This window comes from Pteropus vampyrus, unplaced genomic scaffold, assembly GCF_000151845.1.
Source record: "Pteropus vampyrus isolate Shadow unplaced genomic scaffold, Pvam_2.0 Scaffold584, whole genome shotgun sequence".
In the NCBI taxonomy this organism is placed as follows: domain Eukaryota; kingdom Metazoa; phylum Chordata; class Mammalia; order Chiroptera; family Pteropodidae; genus Pteropus; species Pteropus vampyrus.
Genome location: NW_011889365.1, coordinates 535,891 through 554,432, shown reverse-complemented (window position 1 = coordinate 554,432; position 18,542 = coordinate 535,891). Strand labels below are relative to the sequence as shown.

Sequence of the window (18,542 nt, the reverse complement as noted above, 5' to 3'; positions counted from 1 at the left end):
GTATTGTTTGTTGAAACCTAGAGCTTATAAATTAATATTGTAAGAAAGAGGAAATTCACAACACACAATTTAATGGCTTAAAAACTCATCTGGCATCTCCTAGTCTTATTGTATTTTAAAATGTGTCTTTCATTCGGTGTGTTAAAAAATTAAAAATGTATTAATAAGAGGAAGAAACAGAGTATATATTATGCCTTCTAGATGTATGAGAGGAAAAATAAGATTTCCTTATAAGAATGTGACTAATCTTATCTCGGTCATAACTCCTAGGACTGCCAAATGAAAGTCACAGGAATATAAAAAATGGTGTTCATAATGCTTACTGAATCTGGAGGCATGCAAAATAACTTCTTGAAGCATAAATCACAATTAAAATAAATGAAAAGTGTACATTAATTAAATTTCTCCCTCACATTTGAGACCAGGAGAAATTTGTGAAAACAAGGCAATATTTGGCATATATGTGCTTCTTTCATTTTACTTTTAATCGTACTTATATCAAATCTCAGATTTACCTCTGCAATCTCTATCCTTTTTGCAAGATCATCGAGAGAAAGACAGCTATCATCGGAAGGCAGGTTCTCCTGTAGACTGTAGGATGCTTCGTCAGGAGAAAGGTCTTGAAGGAGATCGGAGTCTTCCTCTTCGTATGAAAGGGAATCTTCAGTATCTTTTAAGCATCCTTCCAAAAGGCTGGTCAAATAGTCTTCTGTTTCTTTATTGACTTGTTCCTCCTTACTTCCCTTTTCCTCTGGGGCCATAGACGCCTCGGAAAGCACTGTACTTAAGTCAGATACTTTCTTATTTTCACAAAGTACACTCTGGGAGCCCTCTGAGTCAGCCGGCCCTGGCGGTGATTTTCCATCACTGCCTGTGAGATCAGGTTGCAGCAGCTCATTTAATTCATTGTTCTCAAGTTGGTCTGTGGACAACGCCTCAGAAGCATCCTGAAGTGGCAACTGGAGTTCTTTTCGTTGAGTCTGTGAATATTCACCCTCAGAAATCAGGGCAGGAGGTACACGCTCAGAGCCTGGTAAAATCAATGGCTCTATCATTGACCCACTGGAAAGGAACCCCTTAGGGTCTTCAGCAGTGCCCTCTATTTCGGCCACATCTTGGCAGACTTCTGTGTGAGCCAGCTGCAGGCGGCTGTCATCCTCGCAAGCTTTCTCGGCAGAGTGTGGCCCAGACCTGCTCCCGGCTGTCTCTGAGGGCTGGGCGTGGAGCTCCCGTGTGTCAGCAGCGCTGCAGAGTGGCTCCGCCGTGTGGTCCCTCCCTGCAGTTGTCAGCAGGCTCCGGGGATCTGCTGGCCTGGCCATGTGGTTACAGCAGGGGCTGCTCTCTGGGGTCTCTTCTCTATGTAGGCTTTCTTTACTTGGTTCTGTGCCAAGACAAGTTTCACTCTCTGCAGACAAGGAAAAACAAGTTGTTTTAAGATTCAAAACAACACTTTGTACAGGAGGAAAGGGAAAGGACATGTGAATAATACGTGTGACACAATAAGCTAACCCTCTGAAATGATATATTTCTCCTCCTCTAGCTTCCAATTATATAATTCAACGCACTTCTATGGCAACTCAGTATTGAAAAGTTTACCTTCTGTGGTTTGGAAATATTATTCGCACGGCCCCTCACTGTATGCTGAGGCCTTTTCCTTTCTCATTTACAGTTATTTCCCTTGGTGCTGAAAATTAACTCATAACTTTATTTAAAAAAAAACAAACAGCTCTACTTATGTATCTCTAAACTCTGACAGATGTATAACTATGGCATATGTACCATCAGCTAATTTATCAGTTTTAAAACATATTGTCCTAGAATCTGCCTTGCCAATAATCCTGGGAATTCCCTTTAGTTGCATTAGAAACCTTGTTTTCTGAATCTCAGATTTCCTCTTAGAAACCTTTTCCCTCACGGTTTTGAAGGCACTGCTGTACCATGTCGAGCTTTGGGAAGGGATGTGGAGTCCTTAACCATTCTGAATACTAATCCCTTGCAACCTACATTATCCTCCTTTGGAAAGAAGCTTTAGATTCTTTGCTTCTACCTGGCATCCTGAAACTTCATAAAGGTTCTCATTCTTTGTGTTGGGTAGTTGGTGGGACTTTCAATCTGGAAACTTGGGACCATCCATTCTGGGAAATTTTCTTGTATTACTTTTTTGATAATTTGACCTCTGACATTTTCTGTTCTCTCCTTTAAAATGCCTGTATTAAGGATTTTGGGTCTCATGGACTAAACATCTATCTTTTCTGTCATACTGTTCATCTCTTTGTCTTTGGATCAGCTTTTAAACTTCAATTTTATCTTTCAACTCTTCTAATTTTTTATTTTGGCCATAACACTTTTTAATTTCTATGAACTTTTTTCTTTAATTCTCTGAATGTTCCTTTTTTTTTTTTAAAATCAGCATCTTATTCTTGTCTTCATACATACAATATTTTTTCTAATCTCTGTGAAATTTGTTAATTTTTAAAAAGTTTTCATCTGTTCTATGTTTTGTTTCCTTTGTGTTTCTTTTCATTTGTCTGTCTGATTTGTTCTGCATCTTTTCTATTTGAGGTTTTCTTAAATGAGGTAACAAGTAGCTCTACGGTTAAAGGCAGCCTTCTCTAGTGTGGGACAAAGAAGCATTGTGTCATTCGTTGGGAGGCCTTTAATGAGGTATCTGGAGGTTTTGTGTCCGAGACTAGTAGCCGGTTTCCCAGGGAGGAAGAAAGAGATTTAGTTGTCACAGTTCTAGATGCTAAATGTAGAAAGTAGGCTAATGGTCTCACCATCCATTCAATCCTCATTTTCTATATAATACTTCTTTCTTGAGTTGTGTCTAATCCCTGAGTCCACAATTCTTCTAGCTCACGTTCTCTAAAAAATAAACCTTCAGCCTCGTGCGAGGTAGAGATGGAATATAATCGTCTAAGTGCTTCCTGAATGGTCTTTCAGCCCAGCCTCCTTCTCCAGTCCGACCTCACATTCTAGACCTTAGAGGTACCCACCCTCTGTGCTTTCAATTCCCAGAACTTTCCAGGCAAGAAACAACATTTTCCCTGTAGACACTCAGCTTTCAGCTTTCTCTGGTGTGCGAAGCCAGTTGCCACCCATCCATCTGTTTTCCAGCTTCCAAATTTTTCTCGATGTCACATCTGTTGCTGTTTCCTTGCCAGTTCTGTCCCTGTGGGTTTCCGCCTTTTAAGATACCTTTCTGATGTTTTGATGAAAAACATCAGGAAAAAGTGCAGGTAAATGTAGATCTACTATATTTAACCAAAAATATTTTCTGAATTTTCTACAAGTATGTATTATAATATAAAACTTATTCTCATTAATGCTTCTGTTAATGTTAACATAAATTTCTGTGAATTAGCTCTCCTGAACCCCAAAATCTAGTGAGGTAAGTTTGCTACTCTCTATTGGATTAACTTCACACATCTTAAAAAACAACCTTACTCTGATGAAATAAAAATGAAGAGCGGACTGTATAACAGATAGTTAATAAACATTGAATTAAAGAGTTCTAAAATGAGAAACTAGACTTAACCTAAGTTCTAACACGGACTCTACAGAAATGTACATGCCTTTGATTATTCTTTCATTTCCTAGTCCCCCACGTTTTCTTTAGGGAAAAAAATCCCTCACACAATTCATGATATGGGACTAACGAATTCATGAGATAACGCTTATTTCTTACGCTTTCTGAATATCTCATTGAGTACAGACCTTTGAGTGGTATCAGGCCAGAAAAGGAAATTTTCATAGTATTTATTTATTTTAGCGGACGAAAAAACATACTTAAAACTAAGTCTGAAACGCGGATCATGGTATAAATTAGTACATCTTCTACAGACGTTCATTCGAAACTAAAAATGTACACACGCCCAGTCAGCAGGGAAAAGCAAGTTAAAACCGCAATGATATACCATTTCATATCCGCTCAGATGAGTAAAATTAAAAAGACTGACAACATTAAGTTGTCAGCAAGGACGTGGAAGAACTGAATTCTCACATATCGCTGATGCGGTATAAAATGAGACAGACACATCACAGAACTGTTCGGCACTTTCTTATCAAGTTAGATATGTACCTTCCCTAGGACCCAGCAATTCCACCCTCAATTACTTACCCGAGAAAGAAAAACATAAAATAAGTTCCTAGCAGACTTATTCATGATATCCCCAAACTGGAAACAACCCAGATGTCTATCAATAGGTGACTGGATAAACCACTTTGGCATAGTAAAAAATGGAATACAACTCAGCAATGAAAAGAAATGAACTAATGATGCACAGAGCAAATGGGTGACTCTTACAAATATATGCTGAGCAATCCTATTTATTTTAAATTCTAAAATATGGAAAACTCGTCTAAGACAGAAAAGCCCTGGCTGGCCTAGGACTGGAGGTGGGAAGGACTGGCTATAAAGGGCATTTGGGAGGAAGATTTTAGAGTGATGAATGTTCTCTATCTTGATTAGGATAGTAGTTACTTCGGTGTATACATTTGCCAAAACTCATCAAATTAGGCACTTAAAATGGGTACATTTTATTGCAGGGAAATTGTACGTTAATAAAGTTGATAAAAAAATGGGAAGAGAATGATAAACATAAAACTCAGGATAACAGTTTCCTCAAGGGTGTGGGAAAGCAGGGGACACCAAGGTAGTTGTAACAGAATTGACAATAAATTAGCCCTTAGTTGAGTACTAGGGTCATAGGTCTTCATTTTGTTATGATTTTTTATAATGTATGGATGGAACATTATTTTTACATATGAAATATTACTTAAAATAAATGTAGGTATAAATTAATAAAAATACATGAACTTCAGGGTCAGAAAACTAGGATTTGCCTTTGAGTTCTAATTAGTTCTGTTCCTGGATCAGTCATTTAACTTCCTTGAGTTTCTTCAAATGATTTAGCCTACATTATATTGGTTGCTAAAAGGAATTGATGAAATCATATACATAAAAGCACTTTGAAAATATAATATACTATGTAAATTACTTGAAGACTTTAATGATGGGAACTTCGTCGGAAAAATGGTAATGAATAATATGTGGAAAACATTGATAACACGCTAGTGCGGGTGAGCAGTGATGATATGGGAGGAGGAAAAGAAGCAATGAGCGCAGTGAGCATACACTGAGCTCTTACCTTGGGCCAGGTATTGTTCTAAGCTTTTAACATGAAATTACTAATTTAATCCTCACAATAATCACAAGTAAGTACTATATTAATTTTGGAGCTGTGGGAAGGGAGGCTCAGAGAAGTTAGGTAACTTGCCTAAGGTCACACAACTTTAAGTGATGGAGAAAGAGTTTAAACCAGGTAAGTTTGCTCCAGAAACAATGACTTTAACTACCACACACACAAAAGCAAGTTTCATATTATATAAGGAGCTTAGTGAGGATTAAGGAACGTAGAGAGAAAGGAAGGGAAAGGAAAGTCTAGATTGTACTACATGCCATACGTTATTAAAAATGAGGAATACGAGGTAAAACAAGAACAATGTATTAAATACAAATCATTTAAATGTGTTCATATTTCTTTTTCTCATATTCTTGTACTTCTATGTATTTATTCACAGAATAACCAATCTGATGAGACTAATTCTGAAAAATTTAAAATTTTTCTTTCAAAGACACTGTTTTATCAGATTCCCCCCGCCCCTAGCCCCTGCATTTAGTCCATGCACTCCCCATAAGATGGTTATTAGTGAGATGCTGTATTGGGGAAGTCTGTAATAATCCATACAATTTACTTAAATGATGTGGCATTTGATTAGAAACAAGAACATGCAGGTTCTAGTTGAGAATCAAAGGATCGAGCAAGTGACTCAAATGAGGTGTCCCCACCCTTACCACATTTCTCACAGCAGAGGCAAGCTATAAACAGTGCCAAGCTAGTGCTGGGCAGCAACCAGTTCTGAGTGTCCAATTTAATCAACAGCCCATAATAGCGCTCTCCCCAGTGTGCACAACACGGAGACACATCTATGCCCAAACTGGGTGGCCACTTTGTGACTTTTTCTCTCTTTAAGATTTTTATGAAGCCTATTTTACTCTGATTTCCAACATAAAAATGACTGCAAAAGGAAAGATGAGAAGAACAGAATATAGTAGGATTGACCTAAGGCAATATCCTAAATTTGTCTCATAAGAACAAAGGGGATAAAGTAAGATTTAGGGGTAGAAAAAGACTTTATAAAGAGAAAAAGGAAAATTAAATTGTGGGCATCATTATCATCATCATCTTATTTCTCAGGTGACTCCGTCAAAACATGGGATGCTGCCTGTTTAATATCAGGAACATAAAGCCCAGGAATATAAATTAGTACTAAAACCATAGGTCAGGAAAAATAAACATCTTAAAATGTATTTATTTATCTTTATTTTCTAAAACTTTTATAACGAACATACATTACTAATGTAAAAAAAGGTTTCTAAAAATCTTTAACTCTTGATCTAAGATACAAAATGGTGTAAATACATCATAAATGCTTTAGAAATGTATATATGCAAATTAAAGTACACCATATGTTAATCAACAAAAAAGGGAAGAGAATAAATTGCTATACATAAATTATCAACATATAGAGCTTTTAAATATCTAGATATACAGAACAAATTTCTGGTGAAGTCCATACAAATTTTATTTCAGAGCATTTTTATACAGTATTATGATATTGTGTTAGATACATATAACCAACATGGGGAATAATTTTATGTTTTTATGAGAATTGAGATTTTATAATTTCTACTACTAGATATCTAAAAATAGTTATGCAATATAAAAAAAATCTCACTTTGCTATTTGTCTAGGAAAGGTATATGCCAAAAAAATATAAAAACAAAAAAATTCCTTCACAGCAATTGAGACGTAACACTTACAGAATATGAAAAGAGGCAGGTGCCTCTTACATGCCTCTCTAACATCAGAACGTACCCGGCTTTGTGGGTGGAGCTCCACTTTCCTTTGAATCTTCAGACGCTGTTAACTGCGTAAAGCATTTCCTTCCCAGGGACTTTTCTACGGCTGCTATCTAAAAAGTTAAAACAAAAACAAAAACAAAAAAACACGTTTGGGGAAACTATCGCATTAAATTAGAAAGCTGAAAATAAATTTGAGAAAGGTTTCTTTCTTTTCAAAAAGAGTCCATGCTATAGACATATGACTCTTAAAATTTTTCCTGTAAATGCTTTCAAAGAAACGATCTCTTACCTTATGTTTGGATAAAAGAGGACTGTAGAAAAAAACAGAGAAAAAAAAAAGAATTAAAAAAAATTACAGCAGCAATATGCTTCCAAACAAATGTCACCGAAAAGGCTGTAAAAAAAAAATTACAGCTTCTCTGGATTCTAATATTAGCACAGAACATTTCCAGGGCTGAAACACTACCACGGGTTCACACAGTTCAAAGTTCAGCTATATCATGTGTTAATCTCCTTAGATAGCCAGTTACTAGTGAACACTCCCAAATAAACTTACGAATGGTAATATCCAGGTAAAAAAAGAATGTTCACCTTTTGCTAACAATATATTTAAAGACTATTACACACACACACACACACACACACACACATATATATTTAAAATTTTGGTTTGTCATTATAATCTAAAATAGATTATAGCAGAAGATAATTTTATTGGCATTATCCATAGAAACAGATAACAAAGTTATTTTTAAACATTATATTTTAGGGAATACTCAATTTAACAGAATGCATATATCTGCCAAAAGGCATGCACAAAAATGTTCATAGCCATTTCATTCATAATATTCAGAAACCAGAAACAATCCAAATTTCTATTAACAAGAATGAATAAATAAATAGCTACACAGTCATATAATGAATCGACACAGGAATAAAACAGAGCAAATTACCATTGCACACAACAACATTTAACACAAGCATAATGAAGAAGCTAGATACAAAAATCTACTTTCTGTGTGATCATATTTACATGAAATTACAGAACAGACATATATTGTCACAGAACTCAGTGGTTACACTAGGGGGTGGGTATAGACTTGGTACCTGCATGAGAGAGTTTTCTGAGGGGCTGAGCTGTTTTGTATCTTGTCAGAGTGGTAGTTACAGAGACATATATATTTAGGTAAACATTCATCAAGCTTGTGCACTTTAATGTATGTATAACTCAAAAATATTTTTATACTAAAAATTTAAGAATAATAATTTGGGGTAATGATTAAAATTTAAAGCATAAAAATGCCACGCTCAGATTATGTTCAACAAACAATTTTAAATAATCAAAACACTTGTAATACATTTAAAAATTATTAGTTCCATGGGAAGGGTAGGGAAAGTGTCTACATTAATATTTTCAAAGCAAGAAAACAATCTCTTTTATTTATTTTAAAAGATCCCATTATTTTAAAACTCTGTGAAATTGAAAGTTAACCTAAAGGTTAAGAAATTAGGTTTTAATGCAGAATTGCTAAAAATACTGTTTAAAAGATTCAAAAGAAAACTGTCATCACTAGAGTTGAATGAGTATCATTACTGAATCTAGAATCATTCTTCAGAGGCTGGTCTCCAAAATAATCAGATCCAAAAGCAATTCTCTATCTGCTCCATAAGCTAAGAAACAATTACTTGTGTCTGTTCTATTATTAACAAATAGTTTTAGTTTACTCTTTGTGATTTTGAGGGAAAAGGAGAAAAAGTTAGCAACAGAATGGAGTCTTTCAGAGTTATCAAGGACTTATGATGTTCATCTGGGATCTGCACTGGTTTAATCATTACCATGTCCTCTCACCTTCAGAATTCTGTCTTCAAATAATGAACTGAAAAAATATTTAAGTGCTTTATTATTACTATAATTTAGTTTTAAAGGCCTAACTCTTTGATACAAATCAAACGATTAAAAATTATCTGCAGTATTTTGGTTAAATACTATACTACATTTGCTTTTCAGTATTAGACTATTTTTAAAGATGCATTTTTACTACAACATACAAACATTGGCAAATAACTATAACAAAAAATCCTAATATGCATTTTTTCCATCTGAATAGTTTAATCTCTAATCAAAAAGAGAGCGAAATTAGAAATTATATTTAAAATTTTCCAATTGGAAGGTATTTTGAACTTATGTAAAGCTGACCATTTACTGAGTTCAATATAAGAAACATAAAAGCTGAGAAAGGAACCTAAACATTTGATTTTATCCGGTTTAGTTTCTCCAGTTGAAAATATTAACAAAACAAGTAAAGAAATGGTACTTGTATTTCAAATATTCAGTGCTACAATGGTTCTTCAATATTCTATTCCAACGCATTCTAATCCAGTATCGAAATACTTACTCTTGATGCGTTGTGCAAAATTTAGTAAGCCGTTCAAAATCTTCACCATTAAATCCCTTTTCTGAATTCCTTAGAGATGTGACTGTATGTGGTTGTACAGTTTTCCATTTTGTTTCTAAATTTAAAATATTTGTTAGTCACTGACTATTACAAATCCTATTTAGGAGGGAAAAAATAGTTAACTGGCACCACTGATTAAGATTAGCAGCAAAATTATCTTCTCAAACAACCCAAAAGTTAACACGATTAGAAATAGCTAAGTGACTACTTTTCGATGTAAGTGAATATTATCCCAGAGACTAAATTAGCCAGTAGGGCATGCAAAAGGATCGGAAGAAATGCAAATAGTTGCAAGAGTTCTCTTGTTGGCACTGATATGAAGAACAAAATACAAAGAGAAAGATTTTCTCACAATGACATATTGTGGTAAAAATGCTACTTTCTTTGCAACATTAACTTGACTGTAGAAACATTTATTTCCTGAGTTACAAAACCCAGTCAAATATGTGAACTTTCTAGATAGCACCTTGTTAGATTAATGATAATTCCACATTCTATGTTAATCTGTACTCACCCCATTGTTCTTGAATGGCAGAAAGGTTTGCGAGCAATTGCTCGTGATACAGTCGTTCAAGCTGAATGAATTTCATTGCTTTCTCATCTGAACAGAAAATGTGAGGAAAATAGAAATCTAGGCTATTTACATTTAGCTCCATGTTTGAAGAACAATGTCCTATATAAACTGAGAAATTTGAAGCTTACCACAAAATGAGAGGACTCTAAATATTTTCAAATTTTAAACAAATCTCAAGGTTTCTTGGTTCTGAAGTAGATACATTTTAATGTAGCATATTATGCTGTAGCTACCTGGGTTCAATCCTATAAGCAAATAGTAGAAACTAAAAGAAAGTTTGAATGATCAAGAAATGTCTGCTTACCAATAATATATGTTTAGCAGTTGATGAAACACAATTTACTGGGACAGAGGACCCACACGGAAGCCTGGAATGTTTCCCCTTTTTCCCCCCTCTCCTTAAATTACTTTCTGTCAAGCAACTATGTTATCCTCTTGTCAAACTGTTTCTGATTTCAACTCACCTTGATCCTTTACTTATCTCAGTGAATGCTTTTCTCCCACAAAACTAAAGGATTATATGCCTAAACAAAGACAGAGCGAAACATTATATAGATCTATAAAAATTTAATTAACTTGCCACAATAATTATGTGACTCTACCTTTTTGTAGATTTTCTCATAAACTTCTGCCTTCTCCATCTGCATCACACATTTAGCACCATATGAGGTTGCGATAAACTGTCCAACTCTCTACTTTCCTTTGGGCCATGTTCTAAATGTTGACCCAGATAAGAAGAGAAAACCTCACTCTGTAGCTCTTTGTCCTTCCCAAAATCGCCCAGAGGTTCCGTTTTCTCTCTTGTCTGTAGTTTTAAAGATATGCCAGGAACCATAAACTAGTCCAGGGAGAGGCAGGGACAATTACTTTCATTTTCTTCTACCCATGACTTAAAGTATACCAATGTTTTTCACTTTACTGAATATAAAAATTATCTAAAAAACTTGCTAAAATACAGATTCATGGGGCTGATCCCCAGAAGCTCTGATTCTAAGGCTCATGAATTTCCATTTCTAAGAAGTTCCCGGAGATGCTGATGCTGGTCTGCATGTACTACATCACACTCGTTATTTGGTTTAAAAAAAAAAAAAAAAAAGATTTCTAGCTTCATTTCCACCAGATTTAGATTTTCTGCACACTTAAGAATAAACTGCCATCGTCTGAGGTTGTTACCAGTTTGTTTATCTCTCAATCTGCCTAGAGGTGTGGTAAAAGGCGACGAGGGTAGGAGGAAAAAGAAATCTCATAATTGGGAAAAACAGATGCTTGCAATACAGTCTTTTTAAAGAGTATATACTGGGCCATCCTTCAAAAAGAAAAGCCATTTACAAAAAGGGAAATTGAAAAACTGATGGAAGAAATCTTTCCTATACAAAAATTAACACACAGTCCAACTTGACCACATTTATTCTATTTATTACGAGTGAAGATACATATACGGCTGTAATGCAGTCATGAGACCTACTACGTACAATATGCTTGACGGGCTCTACCATATGACTATTATTTGACTTGCATGTCTCTTTAATTAAAAATAAATAAATAAATAAATTCCACTGGATTTTAAAATTATATATTTTTGGTAATATGCGCCCCACCACACAAATATTTAGATTTTGGTAAAATCAGGCCTTATTGATGGAAGGTCAAACTTGGGTGTTCTAGAGAATTTTATGGCATAATAGAAACTTCCTACGTCTTGCTTTCCGGGGTGATTACCTGGGTGCCTACAACTGTTAAAACCCATCGAAAATGACAGATCTATATATTTTTATTGTATGTAAATCTTGATTTAAAAAAAAATGAGCAGTTTTTTAAGAGTTTATGAATTTCTTCCTGTAATTAAGAAAAGGATACAGTCCTCCTCCTGGAAATAGGACTCTGCTATCTGTTAAAAACAAATAAAAAACAGGAAATTAAATTAACATTTGGATGAAAAACCAAATTTGGAAGAAATCAAGACCTTGAAATTGAAAGTCTTTAATATCAAACTTAGAAAACTATTTAACTATATTTATCAGATAGAAGAAAACTGCCTGCAAAGCAAACATAAACATTCTTTGGTTTTAATACAACCTCATTCATCCTATTCTATTTCATGTCAAAGCAAACTTCACTGATTCATTAAAGCTTAGATGAACTCAGAATGAGGAAAATACTACAAAGGATACGAAGATATAATACAAGTAAGAGAACGACTTTGTTTATTGTCCATTAAGAAGGTGAACTATGTCGTGTCACATGAGACCTTAAAACCCCATTCATTTCATTTCTATTTCACAAACTACCTCATGGGACACTGACTTCTGGTTGTTTTGATATTACAGAAAAGACCAGGCCAAGTGCTAAGAGTTGAGCAATATGTTTGGAGATATACACAAAATGCTGCACAGTATAAAGGGCACCGGATGGGGGTAGCGGGGGTGTCCAGAGGGTCAGGATCTGGTCCCAGTCAAGGCTTGTCACTTACCAGATTCATTCGAGGCATCTTTAAATTTAAAGATTCTTTAATTCTAAAAAATTTGGATCTTTTACTTAGATCTTTATTTAGATACAACATTTATAAATAGAACCGTAAAACTGAAATTATTTTTTGAGAAGTATCTGCAAAAGCTGACAGTGTCATATTCGAATTGTTCGTATAAGTACTTTACACTTTTCAAACAGCTTCCACTGATTCTTTCTAAATCTCTAGTTAAAAAAAAAAAAAAAAAAAGGTGTTCCACTTATAGATCTCCCTTTTCCAGGTAGCTGCCAGTGCAAAGAGCAATAAGCTATTTGTCAAACGTATAAACAAGCAATAAAAAGGAATGGCTTTTCCAAATCCCACAGAGGAAAGAACATACTTTTAAAGGAAAATATATGCCTAGCTTAAAATTTATTCCATAGACATAATACATTTTCATGAACCATATAGATGACTGGATACGTTTTTGTAAATTTTTAGTTTAACCTAAAGTTTGATTCCATATTTTCTACTCTGAGGACTTTATGAAGGATGAATTGATTTTCAAGAGTCTGCTTGTATTTTATCAGCTCATTGTTCTAATACTGTTATTATAGTACTAGTTTGAACCAAATCAAATTGTCAATATGCAACAATTTTTTTTTTTTTTTTTTACCTACGAAATGAGAATTCCGTATACTGTAACCAGTGGTGTGCTGATAAATGTTTACCAATTGGCTCTAGAGTGTTAGAGAAAGACAGCTTTTCTGTACAAAGGTTAACATTTTTTTAGTGGTGTTTGCTCTCTTTTGTGTTGTCAATACTGCCATTGTGTCCGATTTCAAGCTACCAACATGACGAACGTCGCTGAATATGGGTCTCATGAGCTCGTACACCAGCAGCAGGCTCCATGACATCTAACAGAAATCAGTGACGGCATTTCACCCACAAACTTCCAGTGAAAAATCTATGGCGTGGCGTAGATTTCCCACCATCCATGACAGGAGATAAAGTTTTAGGTTGCCCATCAAGATTAATGTCTGGCTCTTCAAAGCTTGTCTCCTTGTCTTTTTGTGTTTGTGTATCAAAAGACATATTTATTTATAAATAACTCTCATTAAAGAAGTATTGATGAGGTCCAGACCTATTTGGAACCAGATTTTCTGGCACTACAGAAATATAAATTTCAATTAGAATTCGGGTGGCGGTTCCAATATCATAAGTGCGACCATGAGTACAGGATCATAAAACCCAATGCCTCAGAAGTAAAAGGCATTTCCAGTGAGAAGACAGCTTGAAAAATAAATATGCAGGATATTTTCCCCATAAAAACCTAACTCTGGTAAGTCTCGCAGGGCAAAAGAAGATGTGATTTTCTTCGATGTCTCCCATGTGTCTAAATCTGGGAGGTAGCCTGGTAGAGCAGAAAGAAGGTGGGGCTTGGAGGTGAATTACCTGAAACTGTATTCTTGTTCAAGCTCTGCCATTACCAACTGTGTGACCTCGGATGTGTCATTTCATGACTCAAGCCTCAGCTTCCTTATCTATAAAATAGGGGCAATAATACCTGCAACTCTATGAGATAAATGCCATAAGGATCAGGTGAGAATGTATATACAGCATAGTGCCCAGGACATAGCAGTAAGTGCTTAAAATGGCTTTTGAGTCTGAACCAGAAGTTCAAGATACAGAGTAGAAGTCATCCCTCTCCATCGTCACCATTAACCTGGATGCCTTTTTCACTTTATGCTTGAATTATAAATGTCTATTTTTAGTTCTTATTTTTATCAAAATTACAAAAATAGATGGTTTAAGGAGTCAACTAATTCTTTAAGATGTGTTAAGAAAGCCTCTGTTCCTCTTGTCCTATACCTTTCTTCAGGGGCAAGCACTTAGATTTTTTTTTTTTACCTGTTTTTTATTTTTTAAACTTCTGTCTCTAAACATTATGCTTGTATTTGCTATTTCTTAGTTTTTCAGTTTCAGTAGAAGATGAGGATTGAATTCTTTGATTCTCCCCTCTCCCAATCCTATAAACTCACCTATCCCATATTGTTATTCTGTAGTAATGGGTAGATTAATATTTAATGTTTACCTTATTATGAGCCAAAATTTTAGTATTTTTCCTTTCCTGAAAACTTTCTGTTTTCGCTGGAGTTACTTTTTTCTTTCTTTTTTTTTTTTTTTTTTTTTGGCATAGTTTTCCATGCATGTCTCACATGTACGACTCCAAACCACCACTACGCTCCCTAGGTTATTTGGAGGATGAAATAACTAAGTGTGAATATCCTTTAAAAGCCGACTCAGTGTACAAATACGAGGAAGGCTGAAAGGTTAGAAAGCTGCCTTGGTGTTGGTGCTTCTCAACTATGGCAAGTTAGAAACATTTTAGAGATCAAAAAGCAGTACTCATATTCTCAAAGGCCTTCTTCAAGTTCACAAAGAAAGTCCTATAAATTTATAAGAATATACATTTTCCTGCCTTGAGACAGAAGTTATTTAATTTTTAAAAGTACTCACTACTCATTGCAAAAGTTAAAATGAAACATAAGTAAATGAAATAGAAAGCAAAGCTTTCTTCCATTCCCATATTCTAGTTATTTTAATTTTAAGGAAAAATACAATGCAGCTCATAAATATCTCAATTTTTTCTGAATTAGCTCTTGTGTAAAAAAGCTTCCCCATCCTTGTCCTAAAGGCCACTCAGTCTCTCCATCCTCTAACTTGCCCTCCCCGTCTTAAGAGTTATTTTTCTAAAATTAAAATTTGATTTTGCATTCCCATAATTAAAAATTCTCAGCCCCTAAAAGGAAGGCCTTAAAGTCACCAGCTCTCCAATCTCATTTCCATTTTGATCTTCAACAACATCGCAGCCATGCCTCTGCACAGGCTGGTCTCTCTTCCTGTACAAGCTCACTTGATTCATCTAGTGAGTGCTTACACATCTACAAAATCTCGGCTCAAGAGTCATCTGCTTTGGACTTAATTAATGCCTACAGGACAAAAATAATCAAGCATTTTGTGCTTTGCTGAACATTAAACATGTCTACTGCTACACTTAATAGAGAATTCTACAATTATTTATCTACATAACTGTTTCTCACTATTCCACAGTGGCTCTCTTAAGAGCATACCCTGTTGAGTAATTTTTGTTTCCCCAGTGTCTAGTGCTGTTTTGATACCTTATTGGTGCTTACTAAGCACTTGCAACACTGACTCTTATCTGCACACAGTTTATTCACTATATACAAGAAGTTCGCAATTGTTTGAACTATAGTCAGTAATATGCACATTTCCCACCAGCCACTGATCCAAGGTCACTCACTCCTGGGCTCACCAATGACAGATGGGATAGAATCAATAAAAGAGAGCTGGATTTCAGGTTATTCCAAACATTGGTCCCAGAATTTTGGCGAGGCTGGAAGTGAAGGGTTTAGTGTAGTACCTGATGAAGGCAAAGAGGAAGGGCTCTTGAGTCCAGCTGCTCAACTTCACCTCGTATGAGCGAGAACAGAGACTGCAGAGCTAGCGCTGGGGCTTCCGGCTGATCATTAGCATTCACTTCAGCAGACTCCTCATCACCAACAGCACGTGTGGCTGCACTCAGTACGTTTTCTTGCATTAAAGATTTAGAATCTCCTGAAGAAAGAAGTTTAAGAAGTAAACAAAATGCCTGTGTTAGAATAAAAATGACTTTGTGGAATACCTTAAAACAATAATGCCTGTTAACCATACAATTTTTAAATAAAACTAGTTATGTGAAAAAAACCCACCAGAAACCACAAGTTATTGTCCTGATTAAGATTATAATCATAGCTGAATGATTCTATTAGCACACATATAAACCATTTTCTTGCAGAATTATAATTAAGAATATTAGTTAAAAGAGATTACTTGAAACTAATAATAAAATAAAATGCTAAAAACAAAACAAAACAAAACAACAAGAGAGAGGTCTAAAGAACAGTATGAAAGTTAAAATCTGACCCAAAACTTGACTCTCCTAAAGGGAAAATGGATTAGCCATAATTTGAGGTCCTAGCTTTCCCAAATAAAGCAGAACTGAACAGGAAGATAAATGTGTTTATCATATGAAATGGCTAAAGTAGTTAAGGCTTCCTCCTTTTGAACTCTGGTCTGATAACTTTAGAACTACTTCTGGATCCCAGAAGAGCAGTAGGAATTCACATGCAGAGCTTACTGAAACCTTTTTCCTAATAAAAACAAGTAACACAAACTTCTAAAAAAACAAAAACAAACAAACAAATGAAAAACATCAGTGAGTAACTGCTTGGCCCACAACTCTGAAATAATGCACAAAATTTAAAAAATTTAAACATTATACATTGTAACTTCATCCTTCACTGAAATCTCAGTATCAGTTCTAATTATTATATTCAAATTGAATAGACTGTCGCGTCTGTACATACCTTCAGCTAGTCTGCCTCAGAAAGGCCCTTTTTCAGTAATTTAGCGTGTGTGCACCACGACTGAGGATGCCTTCCCCAGCACTCTAGAATGTGTCCAGACCCCGTCTTCTACCGCTTTCTAAATAAACCCACTGCTCTGGCCAGACCAGTCAATTCTTCATTTAATAAATACTCTGCCTTCCTGAGCAATTACAGATTCTATAGATGGAATATTTTCCTCTCATCTATGCCTATTTATGTTCTACCCTAACGAAATCCATGTTTTTCCCTATAACATGGGCCTAAAGTCAACTTATTTTCCTCTGAATCCTCCATATGGCCTTATATTATACTGGGTTGCATTATAATAATTGGTGTAAGGTCTGCAGCACGGGGATTAATCTGTCTACCATGGCATCCCAGTTTACACAGCAGTATCTTCGGCACAAAAATTCTAAGTACTGTGCTTTTTTTCCTTATTATTATTTTTTAAACCATCGATAGTCATTCCTTATATTTTAAAAAAATTCTTTTCTATAGGTTTTATGTCCCTTGGCTTCTGGAAGTCCAGTGATGGCCTGCCGTTTTGCAGGGACAGTATTTGTGAAAACATAAATGATTCTTCTACTTTCTAATTTTTAAACCATAATGGTAGTTAGAAGCTTTCTATAGAGAACTATCAAGAAATTAAGAAAAACACTGTTTTTATTTCCCTCTTTCCCAGCCATGCGACTATGCCCAAAGCACTTAATCTAATACAGACTATGTTAAGCCTAGCCTATGGAATGGGAGAAAATATTTGAATCCAGTACATCCGATAAGGTGCAAATATCCGAAATGTAACAGGAATTCAAAGAATTCAATGGCAAGAAAACAAATAATGCAAATAAAAATTAGGCAAAGGACCTGAATAGACATTTCTCAAAAGTGGACATACAAACAGCCAACAGGGACATGAAAAGGTGCTCAATATCACTAATCATTAAGTAAATGTAAATCAAAACCACAATGAGAGCACTTCACACCTGTTAGAATAGCTATCATCAAAAAGACAAGAGACAAATGTCAGTGAAGATGTAGAGAAAAGAGAAACTTGTACACTGTTGGTAGGAATGTAAATTGGTACGGCCCTTATGGGACACAGTATGTAGAGTCCTCAAAAACTTAAAAATAGAGCTACCATATGATCCAGCAATCCCACTTCTGGGTATTTACCTGAAGAAAATGAAAACTCTAACTTGAAAAGATATATACATCCCATGTTCACTACAGCATTATTTACAAGAGCTAATAAATGGAAACAACCTAAATGGTCGTTGATGGATGAATGGATAAAGGAAATGTGGTATACGAATACATACAAAGAAATATTATTCAGCCACGAGACAGAAGGAATATCTGCCTTTTGCAACACCTTGGATGAACCTGGAGGACATTAAGCTAAGTGAAATAATCTAGACAGAGAAAAGCAAATACCGTATGATCTCATATGTGCAATCTTAAAAAAAGTCAAACTTATAGAAGAATATCTTTTGATATACAAAAGATAAAGAAATCAAAGCATATGTATAGAATCAAAGTATAATGGTGGTCACCAGGAGTTGGGGGGAACGGGGGAGAAGTGAGGAGATGTTGGTCAAAGCGTACAAGGTTGCAGTTGTATAGAAGGAATAAGTCTAACGATCTAATGTACGGGCATAATGACTATACTCAGTAATATTGTACTGAC

At 35.2% G+C, this 18,542-nt stretch overlaps 1 protein-coding gene across 3 annotated transcripts in view; it reads right to left on the bottom strand.

Moving 5' to 3' along the window:
- Window positions 1–18,542, bottom strand: part of CNST (consortin, connexin sorting protein) — a 91,723-nt gene that overhangs the window by 19,416 nt on the left and 53,765 nt on the right. For 2 of the 3 annotated variants that reach the window (XM_011384518.2, XM_023525646.1), the window contains exons 3-9: window positions 15,850–16,054; window positions 11,816–11,846; window positions 9,899–9,985; window positions 9,325–9,439; window positions 7,218–7,239; window positions 6,942–7,038; window positions 1,277–1,405 (exon numbers count right to left, since the gene is read on the bottom strand). In XM_011384518.2, coding sequence (XP_011382820.1) covers window positions 1,277–1,405; window positions 6,942–7,038; window positions 7,218–7,239; window positions 9,325–9,439; window positions 9,899–9,985; window positions 11,816–11,846; window positions 15,850–16,054 — 686 coding nt within the window. The remainder of the gene's footprint in view (window positions 1–1,276; window positions 1,406–6,941; window positions 7,039–7,217; window positions 7,240–9,324; window positions 9,440–9,898; window positions 9,986–11,815; window positions 11,847–15,849; window positions 16,055–18,542) is intronic. The other variant, XM_023525647.1, reaches the window with a different exon arrangement.